At 39.8% G+C, this 18,857-nt stretch overlaps 1 protein-coding gene across 2 annotated transcripts in view; it reads right to left on the bottom strand.

Moving 5' to 3' along the window:
• Positions 1-275: 275 nt before the first annotated feature.
• Positions 276-18,857, bottom strand: part of ARHGAP5 (Rho GTPase activating protein 5) — a 60,697-nt gene continuing 42,115 nt past the window's right edge. For both annotated transcript variants that reach the window (XM_077323046.1, XM_077323045.1), the window contains 3 exons: positions 9,569-9,700; positions 4,743-4,848; positions 276-3,075 (listed from right to left, as the gene is read on the bottom strand). In XM_077323046.1, coding sequence (XP_077179161.1) covers positions 2,745-3,075; positions 4,743-4,848; positions 9,569-9,700 — 569 coding nt within the window. In that variant the 3' untranslated portion in view covers positions 276-2,744. The remainder of the gene's footprint in view (positions 3,076-4,742; positions 4,849-9,568; positions 9,701-18,857) is intronic.

Genomic DNA, 18,857 nt, shown 5'->3' with positions numbered 1-18,857 from the left:
TCTGTGGCTTGAAATTTCAGATGAAGAATGTTAGAACTCAATACCCCATTAGCAAAAATCAACATGCCAAACCACCAAGTGCGTAGGTAGGTTTGCTTTCTATACCATCAATACTGTTTATAAGATTCTCAAATCTTATGAGGCCAATACCACCCAATCATCGTGTATAATCTGATTTTGATATTTTCATTCAAGCAGCCCTCCTGTTTTAAATGTCTGTGATTAGTTGCTGAAACAAGACTAACATGCAAAAAAGTATGCTGCTAAGAGTCTCATGGATAGCATCCACAGCACTTTAATTTTGAAGTATAAATCAGGATGACAAGTAGGCAAACATATCAATGCGTAAGTATTAAACCTGTGATCTATGGACATGATCCACTGGGATCTACATTACATATGGTGTCTTTATGTAGCAGCAGGGAGTGCAAAAGTTGTATTGGTACTACAGAATAAACATAACACGGGCACACTTATGCTGTGATACATAAGGCTGCTCAGGGTGACCACCATCTTGTTGGATCATGGCCTAGGCCAACTGTAAGAGAAGCATTTTAACAATTTGGGAGGGGTCAATCAAGAAAGAAAATACTGTTAAATAGTGGCCTACAACAATCCGAACCAAGTTCTAGAGATCAATCTGTAAGGATGATAAACAGTGTATCAACAGAGTTAACTAAATTACACTAATTTACAAAAAAGACGGCATTCTAAATGAGAAACAATTTCAACTTTTATATTGTGTTAGACAAATTTTTCAAATGATATGACTGAAAAATTTAAGCCTACTTGCAATAGAAATAAGCTTTTTCTGTACAGTTTGATGCTTTTGTCTATACCATCTATAGTAGAAAAATAAATTCTTTAGCAACCTAGAAACAGTTTATAAAACTCTTAAAGATTAATTATTTTTCTTAACGTGCCTATGTTAAACTGATGGCTATAAATAAAAGCTATTTAGGCAACAGATGTAACGTAAAACAAGTTAATGCTACTACATTTACAGGACAAATTTTATTATTGTGTTTATATCCTGTGTGCTTTGAATTGGAATAGGATTTTTTTTAGAAAAGATAATTACTTGCAAGAATATAACACAAATATCAAGATAATTTATAATATACAAATACTTAAACAGCAGCCTGGCTTATGGTATTTTAACTAAATGATAATCAGAGTCATAATTGGAAGTACAATACCTAGGACATAACAATTGAAAAAGGCAATTCTTATTTTAGACATATGGAGCAAAGTTCTTAAGAACGTTAATTCTTTTAAAACTTTGCAAATCTAACCCTTAAGAACTTTTATATTAAAAATGTTCTAATTGGTATAGTAGATGACAAACTAGAAATTAAGATTGCAATTGATACTGTAAAGGTTTTTAATTTTCTCAAAATTTCCCAGCAAATCAGGTTTCTTCTTCTCAGAACATTAAAGAAAATGACAGCAAGTGGAACTTAAAATATTATTAGGCTCTAATCAAACCTGATCCATGATTTCTGGCCTTCAATCACATTCATCAACACTAACGGCTAACTAAGAATGTTTCTGGGAAACTAAGCAGCAATCTTATACAGCAAGACTTGTACCAATGTAAAAGAAAAAGAACTTTAAAATGGTGCAAACAGCCATTTTGAAATTTTAGTACAACAGATCACATAAAAAACAGAAATACATTATTTTATATACATTAAGATAAGATGCTTCAGTACCCAAAGTATTTATTGCTATATATTAGCAATATTTTATACCTTTAAAGGGCCACAGAAAAATATAGCGTATATGTTAAATTTAAGTCCTAGATCGTTTGGTTTAGAGAGTTTATACTACAACAAATTTTGCATTTATGTATGAAAAGTTATAAACTTATATGAAAATGTGAACTTCTTTCTATATACTAGATGAACTCCCCTGTGGGAAAAATTAAAATATCTAAAATATATTACATTAAGTTTACAGGATCAATGATCTTTCAAACATGCAACTGTGTACAGAATTAACAGTATTATAAAGTGTTTCGTTCATTAAAGTAAAATAAGGGGAAAGTAGGTAACATTTTTGCACAACAGTAACTCACTTTTACAATAAGCATGTCCTTGGTATTGTGCTGTAAGAAAAAAGTTACTAACCCCTCAAACACAAATGTCCACAGGTTTCTTTAAAGGAAACAGAAGGAGTGGAATGGTATTTCTAGCAGTGCAGTTTATGTTCTCTGAAAAGAAGCATTCTGTAGCATAAGTAGTTTGGGGGTTTTACAAATAAAATACAGCTGTGTTTTAGCTATTCACAGCAACTGGCTAAATGGGAATGGAATTGTCAGGGGAAAAAGAACATTAAACAACAAAAACAGCCCTAAAGCAGGCTGTAAGCATTGAACGTTCTGTAAATGATGGATTTAATCATTACATTTCTATAGAAAAATTTTATTCACAATATATTGTGACAAAATTGTCACAGAAATGATAGTGATTGCAATAAATGTTCATGCAACAGCAGCTTTGCATTTTAGTTATTTTTGTTTAAAAAATTAAACCTCTTCAGTCATGCTAATCACATAATTCTGAACTGCATGTTTATGAACAAGGTGTATAAGTTTGCCTACAACAAATTTCCCAGTTTGGATCCAAATACTTCCATAAATATAAACTCAGTTTTTCTTCAGAACATGCATCTGCAGTTTTTCTTTCTATCCAATTCCAGGTTGACTGCAACCATCTTCTATTGACTGTCAGCTGTTATATTTATATAATACCAAGAGGATCTGCTTGCAACTGTGGTTGTATCAGCTGAGGTTGTAGAGGTGGTGGTAATTGTAGTGGTATGATTGGATCCACCATTTGCACTGGGTTGGAAGGTGGAGGTTGGTGTGCCACACTTTCAGAAGTTTCTAAAATGTCTCCATTATAAAAGAAAAACTGGCACTGTTGAATGAATGTTTCTATTACTGACTGGAGAATCTTGGTGGTTGAGAGGAACTCTCTGTTTTCAAAGTCAGGCCTCATCAAAGTTGGCCAGAAACAGATAGATAAGTTGTCTGCAGTCATAAAATTGGTTCTACTTTGCTGACTAACCCTAAAATAAAATAAAGATATTTAAGAGTTATATAAATAAAACTTAAGGTGATGAAAACACAATTTATTTGAACACATTCCAGGTATTCTTAAGAAACACTTCTAAACTAGTGAAGTTAATGTAAGTATATATTCTTAAAGTAACAACTATTGAAGGACTTACTAAGGTAAGAAATTAAGATGAGGAATCAACCCTGCACTGTATACATTGGACGTCACAATCAGAGGCAGTGGTTAGTTCAGGAGAATGGGTTAAAGGGCTGAACTACAGCAACATTATTAAATATCTATGCTTCAAATTCAAATTATTCTAAATAAAGTAGGAATGTCTATCAACAAAATTTTAGGTCAGATCCACTGATGCTTCTAAGCAGAAAGAAAATAGAGAAATAGCTGTTGTCTTTGCTTAGGCTGCTACCACTAATAAATCTTGTCGGATGCAGCAGGAGAGGTGTCTGACTAGTGTCAGTGATGTGGAAAGTTTTCCAAACATGCGGCATGGAAAACTATCCACATCACTAACACGAGTCAGACAGCTCTCCCACTATCAGACAAGATTTTAGTAGTGGCAGCAGCCCATGGACAGATAACATCTAGGACTTAACATCTATACTGTCCTTCTAGAACTACTAGTCTTGCTTTTCAGCTTATGAATTCAAGCATGTTTAGCTTTAGAATCTGTACAGGTCTTGAGAACATACATTAACAGTCTTCTAAAACACACTCACAAAAAGACAACACTAAAGAGCCTCAGAGCAAGAAGCCTTAAGTCAGGAAGAGAATGGGGGTCAAGGGACACAAACCTGAAGCATGGAGTACACAACTGACTTTCAAACTTTAGAGCTAGCTGTGTTTTACCTGCATTATGCACTGGCATATATCTGCATGAATCAATATATACAAGACTAACATGGTACTGTATAGATAGTGCTTTCCAACTACATGTTATCAGTCCCCATCACTGTGTGTGTTGTTCATAGGATGGTTTCAGGTTGGTAGTCATGTTGCTCTGAAGCAACAAAACAAGTTTGAGTTCAATGGTACCTTTATGACTAAAAAAGTTTGATCTGTTTCACATTATATTTCTGGTACGGGCTTGGAGGAGAAACATGTCTCATGGCATAAGTGCCACTCAGCACTTAACACCTACTTAGGACGGCTGTTCCGCCCCTGAATGCCTTCTCCTCCAACCAGCTTGCCTGTCTGTCCAGCAGCCAGCCAATCGCCTTACATCCCCCACACCTGACCACCCCCTCCTCCTTCCACTTCCCTCCAAGGCTTGGAGGCTGCAGATCCCTGCTGCGTGAGTTCCCTAACAGCTGCCTGCAGCCTTTCCAGGTCCTGGTGGGAGGGAGAGGCCGTCCCCAAAGTTCTTCCACTCCAACACCCCCCCCAGTCTAATGCCTGTTGTATTCCTAAATGCAATGGGCTTGGCCCCTAGCTCAAGGCATAAGTTTTCGTGTGCATGCACATCTCTAGCTGAAGTGTGCATGCACACAAAAAATCTTATATCTTGAGTAAAAATTTGTTGTACTTAAAGATATCACTGGACTCAAACTTTTTTATATACATGTGATGATAGAGAGGTAAAAAAACAGCCATTTAAGCAAAAAAACATATTCATAATTCAGGCAGTTAATTTATCTCTAAACTTATAATGATAAATACCTGTTGAGGTGAGTTATTACATATCTGAAGACATCATAGTTCACTGGATGAAATTTCTTCACAATTTCTTTTAGTTCGTATAGCCGTTCTGTCTTATCAATAATTTCTGGAGAAATAAAAATTGTTCCATAAGTACTAAAAAGGCATTTAAAGATGAACAATTTTATTAATCCTATGCAGAGAGAAGAATTCCAAGAATTTCATCAAAAGCAATTTTACTTGCTGCTACAATCAGTGAATAAGATGATTTTTTAGAACTTGGAATTGGGAGGGAATAATTCCCAGTTTAAAAACAGCACCTCAGTTATGAGGTTTGGATCCCACTGAGAACTACACAGAAGGGCAGAAGTGCCAATTCTACCCAATTCGCCTATCATGTTGTATCCAGTGGTTCTTCATCCCCAGGCACAGTATTACGGAGCATATAAGGCTGCAATGGGAGAGGGGAGGAAGTTGCATAGAAGTTTTAGTTGGCATCCAAACGCAATATGCCCCTTACTGGCTGGTTACAACTGTAACATTAAGACTTTCTGTTAAACGAAATGTAAAAGTAAAATCTCAAAGAACTGAAGTCCATAGTAAATTACGCATAGGACTGCATACATATTCAATTCTTGGCTACTTACAGAACAGCATAAATCTATTATCTTAAAAAGTATGTATTAATTTGTTCTGATGGGTAAACCGAAGAACTGCAGACTGGATTTTTAGATAGTTAGGTGGATAGGGAGCTGGTTAGAAAAAAGCACCCAAAGAGTATTTGTCAATGGTACTTCATCAGATTGGAGGGAAGTGAGCAGTGCAGTACCAAAGGGCTCTCTCTGTACTGTAGCCGGTATTTTTCATCATTTTTATTAATGATCTGGATGAGGGGGTGGAGGGGCTTCTAATTAAATTTGCAGTTGACACCAAGTAGGGAGGAGTAGCAAACACCCCAGAAGTCGGAGAGTTCAATGAGATCTGAACATGCTGGAAAAATGGGCAAATGAGAACAAGATGCAATTCAGTAAGGAAAAGTGCAGTTTTAAATCAGGGACACAAAAATGAGAAGCATGCTTACTGGATGGGAGATAAACCTCTGGGTAGCAGTATGTGAGATTGAGATCTTAGGGTACTTGTGGACTAAGCTAAATATGAGGAGACAGGGTGATGTAGCAGTAAAGAAGGCAAAGGAAGTCATGGGCTGTACCAACAGAGGCCTCAAATCAAAGTTTCAAGATGTCATAGTCCCACTGTATATCACATTGGTCAGACCCCACATGGAGCACTGTGTATAGCTCTGGAGGCCTCACTTCAAAAAAAAGATGTTGACAACATTGAGAGAATGCAGAGAGCAACAAGGATGATCTGGGGGCCTGGGTACCAGACACGATGAGGAAAGACTGAGAGACTTGGGGACGTTCAGCCCAGAGAAGAGGAGGTTGAGAGGAAACATGATTGCTCTCTTTAAGTACCTGAAAGGTTGTCACTTGGAGGAGGGCAGGAAATGGACCCTATGGGGAGCTGAGGATAGGTCCCAGAGTAATGGAGTAAACTATGTGTAGGTTGGTACCGGCTAGATATCAAGGGGGGAAATTTGCAGTCAGAGTAGCTCAGCACCAGAATCAGCTGCCCCTCATTGGCAGACTTCAAGCAATGGCTGGTCAGATAGTTCTCATAAATGCTTGAGGCTGATCCTGCACTGAGCTGCACTAGTCTAGATGGTCTGTATGTCCCCTTCCACCTCTATGAGGTGGAAGGTTATTCTACTCTATGAGGTGGAGGTTATTCCGATCTTCAAAAAAAAAAGGGAGGAAGGATGACCCGGGAAACTACAGACCAGTGAGTCTGACCTCTGTTGTGGGGAAGATAATGGAGCAGATATTAAAGGGGGCGATCTGCAAACATCTGGAGGACAATTTGGTGATCCAAGGAAGTCAGCATGGATTTGTCTCCCAACAGATCCTGCCAGACCAACCTAGTTTCCTTTTTTGACCAAGTAGCAGGTTTGCTGGATCGGGGAAATTCGGTTGATGTCATTTACTTGGATTTTAGTAAAGCTTTTGACAAGGTTCCCCATGATGTTCTGATGGATATGTTGAAGGACTGCAATCTGGATTTTCAGATAGTTAGGTGGATAGGGAATTGGTTAGAGAACCGCACTCCAAGAGTTGTTGTCAATGGTGGAGAGAGGTGGGTAGCGGGGTAGACTGGAGAGAGGTGAGTAGCGGGGTACCTCAGGGCTCAGTCTGGTACTTTTTAACATATTTATTAATGATCTAGATGAGGGGGTGGATGGACTACTGATCAAGTTTGCAGATGACACCAAATTGGGAGGACTGGCAAATACTCCGGTAGAGACAGAGTTCAACGAGATCTGAACACAATGGAAAAATGGGCAAATGAGAACAAGATGCAATTTAATTAAGATAAGTGTAAAGTTCTACATCTGGGTCAGAAAAATGAAAAGCATGCCTACTGAATGGGGGATATATGCTTCTAGGTAACACTGTGTGTGAACGAGACCTTGTGGATTGTGTTGATTATTGATGTATATGTTTTACAGACTGTTTTATGTAAGGTTCTTTGTTATAATGTAAACCGCCCTGAGCCTCCGGGGAGGGCGGTATAGAAGTATGATAAATAAATAAATAAATAAATAAACATGAGCAGGCAGTGTGATGCAGCGGTAAAAAAGGCAAATGCCATTTTGGGCTATATCAACAGAGGCATCACATCAAAATGACAAGATGTCATAGTCCCATTGAATACGGCACTGGTCAGACCACACCTGGAGTACTGTGTGCAGTTCTGGAGGCCTCACTTCAAGAAGGACGTAGATAAAATTGAAAGGGTACAGAGGAGAGCGACGAAGATGATCTGGGGCCAAGGGACCAAGCCCTATGAAGATAGGTTGAGGGACTTGGGAATGTTCAGCCTGGAGAAAAGGAGGTTGAGAGGGGACATGATAGCCCTCTTTAAGTATTTGAAAGGTTGTCACTTGGAGGAGGGCAGGATGCTGTTTCTGTTGGCTGCAGAGGAGAGGACACGCAGTAATGGGTTTAAACTTCAAGTACAACGATATAGTCTAGATATCAGGGAAAAAATTTTTCACAGTCAGAGTAGTTCAGCAGTGGAATAGGCTGCCTAAGGAGGTGGTGAGCTCCCCCTCACTGGCAGTCTTCAAGCAAAGGTTGGATACACACTTTTCTTGGATGCTTAGGGTTAATCCTGCGTTGAGCAGGGGGTTGGACTAGATGACCTGTATGGCCCCTTCCAACTCTATGATACTATGATTCTAATTTGTGTCAGTGGCAAAAATCATGGTTGTTTATTTATATTTCGATTTGTTGACCACCACTCCCAGACCCTGTCGACTCATGGCGGTTTACAATTAAATTCCATAAAACAGTCCTGGCAGTAAGATCCTATCTAATACCTCCAACCTCTAACCATCCAGGCCCGATAACAACATACCCACCACTCTCAGGAGACGTACCCCTGCCTAGATGTCTCACAACAAATGACTCGATGTTCCTCAGCCAGGCCTCAACCAAATACCTGGTGGAAGAGCTCCATTTTGCACACCCTGTGGAACTGTGATAGCTGCACCAGGGCACTCAGCTCTTCCAGGAGCTCATTCTGCCTGGTTGGGGCCAGGACCGAAAAGGCCCTTGCCCTGGTCAAGGCCAGGCATGCCTTGCAGGGACCGGGGACCACCATCAGATTCAAACCAGCAGAGTAAAGAGCCCTGCGAGGGATATAAGGGTATAAGCGGTCCCTCAGATATGTGGGGCCCAAGACACAGATTGTCTTGAAAGTAAGTACAAAACCTTGAATTTGATGTGGTAGATGACTGGTAACCAGCTGCCTCAGCACAGGCTGGATATGGGTCCTCCAAGATGATCTTGTGAGGACCCTAGCGGCCACATTTTGTACCAACAGTAATTTCTGATTCAAGCACAAGGGAAGGCCTGTGTAGAGCAAGTTACGGAAATGAAGCCTAGAAGTGACAATTGCATGGATTACAGTGGCCAAACACTCTGGGGACAGGTAGAGCGCTAGCAGCCTAACCTGGCACAGGTTGAAAAGCGCCACCTGGGCTACTCTGGTGATCTGCACCTCCATCAATAAGGAGGCATTGAAGATCACCCCCACATTCTTGGTGGTGGACCCAGTGACAAGCTGTACCCCATCTAGGATGCGTAGGCAGGCTTCCTGGTCCTGCCTCCTTCTGCCCCACCACAGGACCTCCTATCTTGGAGGAGTTGAGTTTCAGGAAACTCTGCCTGACCCATCCAGACACCACTTCCAAACAACTGGCAAATGTTCATATTCCCTTTGCTAGCAGAGATCCGTTCTTCTGTTCCAAATTAGGAATTTTATGTATCTATAATTTTCTGAAGTGTAACAGCTATGTTTATACAAACGGAACAATTAATTAACAGCCAATGAACTGAAGCTCAACGAGATTCAAAGTTCATCATACTGATGCTGAAACAGCAACAAAGAATATGCATTTGATTTTTAAATACCATTTTAATAACCTAATTACTTCTCAAACAGACATTTGACTAGCTGCTCTTTGTTGCATTAAAATGGATTTTTAAAAAGTGATTCAAGTGAAACTCTCATGTGGTTGGCTCTAACAATCTACAAGTGGAACTTACTCAAACAGGACTTTTCTACATTCTGATTCCTGCTAGAAGCATATATACTACCAGGTCAGGGGATTCTGTGGAACCATATGGGTACAGTTGGAGTAAACAACATCCATGAAGACCTTTGCATTCAAATCCACAGCTGTTTCAATAAAATCCTTTAAATGCTCCATATAAGATACTTACTTGATGCATCAACTAATTCTGGATGTAGAGAATATGGAATTAAGGGATCTGGAAGATCTGCAAAGAAAGCTTTAAGGGCTCCTGCCACAGCATTTACTGTTACATCCATGGATTCCAAACTGATACCATGATCTATAAGAGAATATTAATCAATTAGTTTGTAAGTATTATAACAAATTAAGAATATGTAACAACTGAAATAAAAGCACTACCCCATTTAATGTTAAAATCAACAAAATAACATGCTAGAATCATTTTGTCCTGAAAGTATACTATTTTAAATGATTATCAGTTATCAACTGTATTTTTAAAAAAACAGATGCTACAGCATCGACTGAATACCATGTAGGTAAAATTAGTATCATAGTACATAAAATTAGATTGTTTTCACACAGTGACTACTTGGGGCATCTTTTGAGGAAGAAAGAAGATTAAAATATTTTGATTAATACATAGTTGAAAGTGGATACAGATTTATTTCTGAGTTAAACAATTTTATTATTAATACAGTATGAATAGTAAGTGACATAACACAACCAAACCATAGTACTTGATAAGAAAAGAAAACATAGGAATTGGTAACACTGGATTAGTTTATGGCAGATTTGTGTTCAAAACTGCACTGAGCCTCGGGGGGGGGGCAGTATATAAATACAGAAACAAACAAACATTTAAGAGCTAGTACTTTCCAGTAACATAAAAACTGAGAACAGAAAGTCAGTCATTCCAAATAGCTCAATAATATATTAAGCAGAGACGACCCGTCAGCCGAAGATGAATAAACAGAAAGAAATTTCCAATTGCTGGCGATGGCAAAAAGTTTATTCAGAACAAGTTCCTAGGTATAAAACCTCGTTTTTGTATTTTACTTCCTCAGTAATTCCTGAATTGTTGTTTTTTTTTCAGGGATACAAACCAAGTCTTCAACCTACTACCTAATTCTTATATTTTATATCTTATATTTTATATTTTAAGTCATATAATTCGGGTCTATTAGTATCAAAGATCCATAAAGGTAACATCTTATAAATGATCCAATAATATATTATAGCATAAATTTTCTCTATGGCTCAAAAGTGCCTTTCCCCTCAATTCTGCATGCAACTTTGTCCTCCTACAAAAATATAATTTTCAAAATGTAATGTCATAATATATTTTATGGTACCAGCGCATTGTGTTAACTAGAAGACAAAATATAATATAATATAATATAATATAATATTTATTTATTTATTTATTTATTTATTTATTTATTTATTTATTTATTTATTTATTCATTCATTCATTCATTCATTCATTCATTCATTCATTCATTCATTCATTCATCCATTCATTCATCCATTCATTCATCCATTCATCCATCCATCCATCCATCCATCCATCCATCCATCCATCCATCCATCCATCCATCCATCCATCCATCCATCCATCCATCCATCCATCCATCCATTCATTCAATACATTTAAAGTTCGCCTTCTCCTTGGTGGGATTCAGGCAGATTATGTAAAAACCCATAAAATCTATATAACCATAAACCTCCAGATGGCAGAAAGAAAATCCTTCCACCACCTCCACAACCATCCACATAGCCGTTCAATCAATTATATAGCAAAACCAGGGATGGGCCCAAAGCTCTTTAAAAAACCTGGCCTCTGACAGCTCTGTCAGGGCTCTCAGCTCTCCCAGGAGCTCATTCTACTGGGTCAGGGCCAGGACCGAAAAGGCCCTGGCCGGGGTCAAGGCCAGGTGTACCTCCTCTGGGGCCAGGGATCAATAACAGATTAGTACCCACAAAGTGAAGAGCCATGCGGGGGACATAAGCAGATAAGCGGTTCCTCAGATAGGCAGGGCCCAAGCCGTACAAGTCCTTAAAGGTCAGAACTAAAACCCTGAACTTGATCCAGGCTATAATTGGTAACCTGTGCAGCTGCCTCAGCACAGACTGGATGTAGCAGTGAGAACCCTAGCTGCTATGTTCTGTACCAGCTGGAGTCTCCATACACACATGTCTAAATACACACATGTCTAAATATACATATGTCTAAATATACCATGAGCAATTATATCTGAATCTTGAACAGCCACCTATAAGTTCTGGAAACTCTGAAGCCATGTAAGAAAGGAATCTTCACATATAAAAAATAGAAATGTAAAAACATGTATGAAAGAATAATTAATTATGAAATGAATCAGCTAACTAGCATCTTGGTTTGTCCATGCTTCTGCCCTCCTACAAGTAAGAGGCCAATCTCATCTTTGTTGTCATGATGAGTTTTAAAGGCTTTAGCAGGCAGCAAGAACTGTTTCCAAATACTTCAGAACCATGGTCAGAAAAGAGTTTCTACAATATAGATGGGAAAGATGGCTGCTTGAGCACTTCTCCTAAGGAGGAGCTCTTGGTCGGTATAGGGGGCTGAACGTATCTACGCCTGGCAGAAGCAAGCAAGGTGCGCAAACCTTGCTAAATTCTCCTTATAAGAGCTTCGGAAAGCTCCGGAGCCCTAAAAAGGCCCGTTAATGATCTGTGGAGAGAGATTCTCAAGATCTTAAGCTATATATGACTAAGGCCAAGAAGCAGTCTACCATCAGAGCCTTCTTTAACAAGGATTGCTTTTTCTTTCTCATTCCTCTCTCATTTTCCGAACTGCTTTGAAGAGACTTCAGAGTTCTCTAACTTCAAATGCCTGCTATCAACAGTGAGTAACGTTTTAATGACACTAAATTGTTTTTGTACACCTCCCCCTGTCTTGTCTACCAAGCCACAGCAGTGAGTTCATCTTTCTCACAAAGACTTTCCTGCTTGTTTTTCTTGTCTTTTTTCAAACTCGAGGGGAAAGGTGAAAAATATGAACAATTTTTAAAGATAAATGAGCTAATTTGGACTATTTACATTATACGGAGATTTTCCTTGATAACGGCTCTCGCAATATCTCTCCCACTGTGTGACTTTCTAAGCAATCAGAACTTCTGCAGGAGAACCTCTCCTGGCTGTTTGAAACACTGCACAAAACTGGCTGATGTGCATGTGTAATGAGGGTTATAGGTAGTAATAAGTCTGGGACCATAACTTTCTGTTCCTGGGGAGTATCCATCTCGACTGCTTCAGGATCAGGCTTTAAATGTGTTAAGCTACAGTAACTGTTGGACTGTGCACGCCAAAGTTGGTGTATTTGGTCCAAGGGTTGGTGTTATATATAGCCGATTAAAATGCATGTGTATATACACGCATACATAATTGTAAATTGATCAACAGTGACTGTTGGACTGTGCACACCAAAGTTGGTGTATTTGGTCCAAGGGTTGGTGTTATATATAGCTGATTAAAATGTATGTGTATATACACGCACACATAATTGTAAATTAGTCAACAACAACCGTTGGGCTGTGCATATCAGATTTGGTGTGTTTGGTTCAAGGGTTGTATTATACAAGGCTAATAATACATGTACAACTACGCGGTGGTGTGCTGTATAGGAAAATATTGTAGTCTGGTGGCGTATCAGACTGCACGCTGATCTTATTTGTTGTAATTAAATCTCATTTTAGGGGTTTGGCGAGATAAAATTTTAATTACTCCTAAAATAAGGCCAGTGGGGGGAAAGGGGGGTTTGCCGCAAAAAAACAAAGAGAAGACCTGAATGCCTTCACAGAAAATTTGTTGATATTTTTAAAGAGATCTGAAATGGCAAGAACAGAAATGATGAACCAAATGATAATGATAATATTAACCAACTGGAACAAAAAAATAGCAAGAGTGAAGAATTACAGGATTGGAAATCTTCAGCGGAAGAAAATTTTGAAGCATTGGAGATGGAGTCCTTCAGAAAGCAAGACCTGAAACAAGAACTTATTATCATCACTTCTCAAGTTCACCCAGATGAGGTTACCTTTACTGAAAAGACATATCTCAAAGCAGAAGCACAAAAGAATCAGCCAAAAGGTGGCTAAAGATGTTGTCTGAGGGGATTGCAGTGCAATCACTGGAGCCTGACAGGGGCCAATTGTGGAAGTAATTGGCAGAAAAGAGGAGGGGTACGCAAACCCCACCTCACTTTTTCTACCCAGGAAGTCCAAGTGAACTCTTGGGGCTGTCTCCAATCCTTTAGGGAGTTTATCTCCCCAGATTACAGGCTGTCAGTATTTCAGGTCAAGAGGACGACCACCATATTCTATCTTGGACTATTTTTCTTTCTTTCTCTCTCAAAAGAAACTGTTTTAACCCTCCTCTACGATTTATTTACTGCAAGTGAACGCTGCAAGTGACTGAGTGGAGGACAGCATCTGGCAGCCTCAACGAAAGCCATTAATCAACGCCTCAATAAATAACAGCAAGTAATCTCTCCGAGCCGCTTTTCGCCTGTCTCTTCCCTCCCCCTCGCTCTGCCTGAGTAGCCACCTCGATTCGGGGCAGGCTAATTTTCTTAAGTATAATAAGAGGACTTAGATTAACTAGCAATAGCTTTTATTGCAATTGTTTTGCTTTCCGGAGATAAGAGATAAGAGCCGTGACTGGGAAGATCCCACGAGAACTCTGCTCCAGGACGAGACTATTGGCTTCACTGACTTCAAAACGTCATCTACTAGTGCCAGGAAATCTTGATGTTCGACCAGCTCTTAAAGGACACCTTGTTTGGCTATACTAAATTCAACTTGCTGAAAGTGCTTTAGTTCTGAATTGCTCTGTTTTTAATTTCCGTGCAGCTTTTTGGTCTTTTGTTGTTTCCTCTTTTTTTTTCATCCTACATTGAAGAATGTTGGAGGACTGAACAGACTTTCGCTTTTGCCTAGGACTGTATAGGACCTCTACTGGCTATTTGCAAAATTGTCTGAGATTGGTTGCTGACTTATAAGCCTAAAACATGTCTATCTTAAAAAGAATGGCCCATCTAATAGAGATACAAACCCAAGATTTGAAAGCATTTACAAAAGGTTTGCTTAAGAATATTTTCAAGGAGATGCAAGACAGCAAGGAAGAAGTTTCTAACAGGAATAATGGATCAATAACAGTAGTTGATGACAGCACTAAGTGGGAAATCATCAGCAGAAGAGAAATCTGAAATTTTGGAGATGGAAAAGGGAATGTCGGAGCCTTGCAGCCTAGATAAGGACACCCTTCTTAAAAAGGCATACAGCCATTTCAAAGCAACAGTACACAAGAATCAACCAAAAGATACATGGATCTGTTTTGAAAGTAATCGACTTAAAGGAGCTTCTCAGGAAAAAAATTGTACTGATATCGAAGTCCAGGAGGTGCAACTGCCTCAAGGTTCATCAGTGAATATTCTGCGGAAAAGAATACAACTGCACTTTCTTCGCCAAAGTCTAACTGGACAGAATATGTCTACAGGAACAACAAGATGCAGCAAGCCTCGATGAGACCCCTTAAGAAGACTGGGGAAGGGAAAGGAGAAGCAATGTTTGAAATCTTTTCTTTATTCTTCTTCTGTACACTTTTAAGGCAATATAATTGTAAGTGCTGGAAATGTCATGATAAAGTGGGGGGTTTTCCCCCTTTTCTTCTTCTTTATTAGTGTATTGTTATAGGGCCAAAGTTCATACAAGAAATGCTCAATGTTAAGCAATTAATTCAAATATGAAAATATGGTGTTGAATATCTGTCAGGATGGCTCTTAGACTGTGTCAAGTATAAAATGTTTTATAGGTGGTATGTGACACCAAAAGTGACTGCTAAAATTGCTAAAAACTACGTTAACAAATGTTGGAAATGTGGTAATAAAGTAGGCTTCTTTTTCTAAATGTGGTGGAAATGTGAAAAAGCTTATAAGTTTTGGGCAAAAGTTCATACCATTGTGTAGTTAATGTGGGGGTCTTAGATTTTCTATGTAAGCTGAATCTGTATTATCTTAAAATCGCCCGCGGCGCCGCGGACTAAATAATTCATTAAGCATTGAGTGGGAGGAGTTAGGGCGGGCTCAGTCCGTGATGAGGAAGGGTGCCGATTGGCCCCTTCCTCCGGACTGACAATCAGAGGGCCCAATCGGCAGGCGCAAAGCCCTGGGCCCTCTGATTACCCGCCTGCTGCCAACGGAGCAACTGCGAGCCGTGAGCAGCGCGGCTCGCGGTTGCTCCCTGCACGCCGCCCTCCAGACTCGCCGTCACGAGATCGCCAGGCCCAGAAGAGGAGCCGCACTTGCCACCGGAGGCTCCAACATCGGCGGCGGTGCGATCGCCACGCCCGGCCGAGGAGCCGCAATTCCCGTCGCGCGTCCCCCGAATGCCGCTGCACCCAGAGACGCGAACGCCCGCTGCGGCGCCCACCTGCACTGTCTTTGCGCCCTCAGGTAAGCTGCGGCGCGCCCACGCGGTCCAGGACTCACGGCTAGAGCCCACTGTATTTATACTACAGCGGGCCTATTTTCTAGTTAAGTATATCTCCGCAGTGCCTCCCAGCCCAAACTCAAAGCTTAACTAAAAGGAGACGCTTAATGGGGGGGGGGGTTTAAGTGTAACAAATGAAGACTATATTTTACTGTTCTTTGTATTAACAACTTATACTGTCTCATTTCTATCTTTATGGGGGGGGGGGAAAGAATCAGCCAAAAGACACATTAGTTTGTCCTGAAAGTAACTATTCTAAAAGAGCTTCCCAGGGAAAAAATGGTCCTAACACACCCCAGATTGGAGATCAGGAGGTGCAACTGTTTCAAGAATCATTGCCAGATATTCTGTGGAAAGGGGCACAACTTCATTTCCTAAGCCACGAATTGAGACCTCCTTAAGAAGACTGGGAGGAGGCGGGGGGGGGGCTGGCATTTTTTCTATACTCTGTTTCTGTATGGATGGCATTAATAGTTCCAGTAACTGCAAAGATTTTAAAACAATTTTAATTGAAGAATTTAAGAGCTGCAAATGTTATGATAAAGCGGGCTTCTTTTTTTTTCCCCCTTTAAAAAAAATACAGGGCTAAAGTAGCTGTAAATGTCATGATAAAGGTTTTTTTTTCCTTTTTCCTTTTTATTTTCTTTTTATAAATGCTAGATTAAAGTTCATATTGTTTTATAAGAAATGCTTAATGTTAAGTACTTAAAATATGTTGTTGTAAACAAGTGCAGGAACCAGCTGATTTTCTAGATTAAGGATATGCCTTGGTTCAATTCTAAGGGTAATTTTTATAACACCCGTTGACTGTAAGTGCTGGAAATGTTATGTTAAAGTGGGATTTATTTGTTGTGGCTTTGTTATTATATTTACAGGCAACAGACATCTCCAGTATTCAGCAATGCAAAACTTCAAGCAAATGGGGACTTTGGGGAGTAGAGGGAGGGATGATATTGTAATATTCTAATCAAAGATATTTTTCCTTGTTCTTTCTATATAAAAAATAAAAAATATATATAAAAAAAGAAAAGAGTTTCTGCCATCTCTTATCTTATATATTCAAAGTGGAGACAAAAGTTTGCACTATAAGATGACTGAAACTACAGGTAGCCATGTAGAAAAGCAATTGTTTGGACTGCATTTCAGAAGATCTGCCACTGCTGCGGAAAAGATATGCCATCCTACTTGTGAACGTGACAGATCTTGTGTTGGAACCCGCACGAGAATTTACAAGATAAACAGAAATAGAAACTTGAAAGAAAAAAAGATAAAATGGCAAAGGAAAATTTCCTCAAGACTCCCAGTCATGCATCAAGGGAACACTGGAAATGAAAAAAAGTTTTAAAAAGATAGCAATCTTCTACCTTCTGATATATAGAAATGAAACACTGGCCAGCTCCAGATACACCCTAAAGATTTTCTTAGCCACCTAGCAATCCCTGAATTTTACTGTATTAGTGCATTTTAAAATAACCTGATCACTGAGGAAGAACCTTAGGGTCAAAAACATTTGGTCTCAATTTCATGTGTTATTAATGTAATCCCTGATGACTACAATGGGATAGTTACTGACCTGGAGCCAGACATCCTGGAATGTGAAGTCAAATGGGCCTTAGGAAGTCTGAGCAACAATAAAGCTAGTGGTGGTGACAGCATTCCAGTTGAACTATTCAAAATCTTAAAGGACGATGCAGTAAAAGTGCTACACTCAATATGCCAGCAAATTTGGAAAACTCAACAATGGCCACAGGATTGGAAAAGGTCAGTTTACATTCCAATCCCAAAGAAGGGCAATGCCAAAGAATGTTCAAACTACCGCACCATTGCACTAATTTCTCATGCTAGCAAAGTTATGCTCAAAATCCTACAAGCTAGGCTCCGTCAATATGTGGACCGAGAACTTCCAGAAGTACAGGCAGGATTTCGAAGAGGCAGAGGAACTAGAGATCAAATTGCCAACATACGCTGGATCATGGAGAAAGCTAGGGAGTACCAGAAGAACGTATACTTCTGCTTCATTGACTATGCTAAAGCTTTTGATTGTGTGGAGCACAACAAATTGTGGCAAGTTCTTAAAGAGATGGGAATACCAGAGCATCTTATTTGTCTCTTGAGAAATTTATATGCAGGTCAAGAAGCAACAGTGAGAACTGAACATGGAATCACTGACTGGTTCAAAATTGAGAAAGGAGTTCGGCAAGGCTGTATACTGTCGCCTTGCCTATTTAACTTGTATGCGGAGCACATCATGAGAAATGCGAGATTAGAGGAGTCGCAAATTGGGATCAAGATTGCAGGGAGAAATATCAACAACCTCAGATATGCAGATGATACCACTCTAATGGCAGAAAGTGAAGAGGAACTAAAGAGCCTGTTGATGCGGGTGAAGGAGGAGAGTGCAAAAGTTGGCTTGAAACTCAACATCAAGAAAACAAAGATCATGGCATCCGGCCCTCTCAATTCCTGGCAAATAGATGGGGAAGAAATGGAGATAGTGACAGATTTTATTTTCCTGGGCTCCAAGATCACTGCAGATGGGGACTGCAGCAAAGAAATTAAAAGACGCTTGCTCCTGGGGAGGAAAGCTATGGCAAATCTAGACAGCATCCTAAAAAGCAGAGACATCACCTTGCCAACAAAAGTGCGTTTAGTCAAGGCTATGGTATTCCCAGTTGCAATGTATGGCTGCGAAAGTTGGACCATAAGGAAGGCCGAGCGTCAAAGAATTGAGGCTTTTGAACTCTGGTGCTGGAGAAGACTCTTGCGAGTCCCTTGGACTGCAAGGCGAACAAACCGGTCAGTCCTAGAGGAGATCAGCCCTGACTGCTCTTTAGAAGGCCAGATCCTGAAGATAAAACTCAAATACTTTGGCCACCTCATGAGAAGGAAGGACTCCCTGGAGAAGAGCCTAATGCTGGGAGCGATCGAGGGCAAAAGAAGAAGGGGACG

The sequence above is a fragment of the Paroedura picta genome, chromosome 2 (genome assembly GCF_049243985.1).
Source record: "Paroedura picta isolate Pp20150507F chromosome 2, Ppicta_v3.0, whole genome shotgun sequence".
NCBI lineage: Eukaryota > Metazoa > Chordata > Lepidosauria > Squamata > Gekkonidae > Paroedura > Paroedura picta.
The sequence above is the reverse complement of the archived record's forward strand: the minus strand, read 5'-3'. Positions and strand labels throughout refer to the sequence as shown.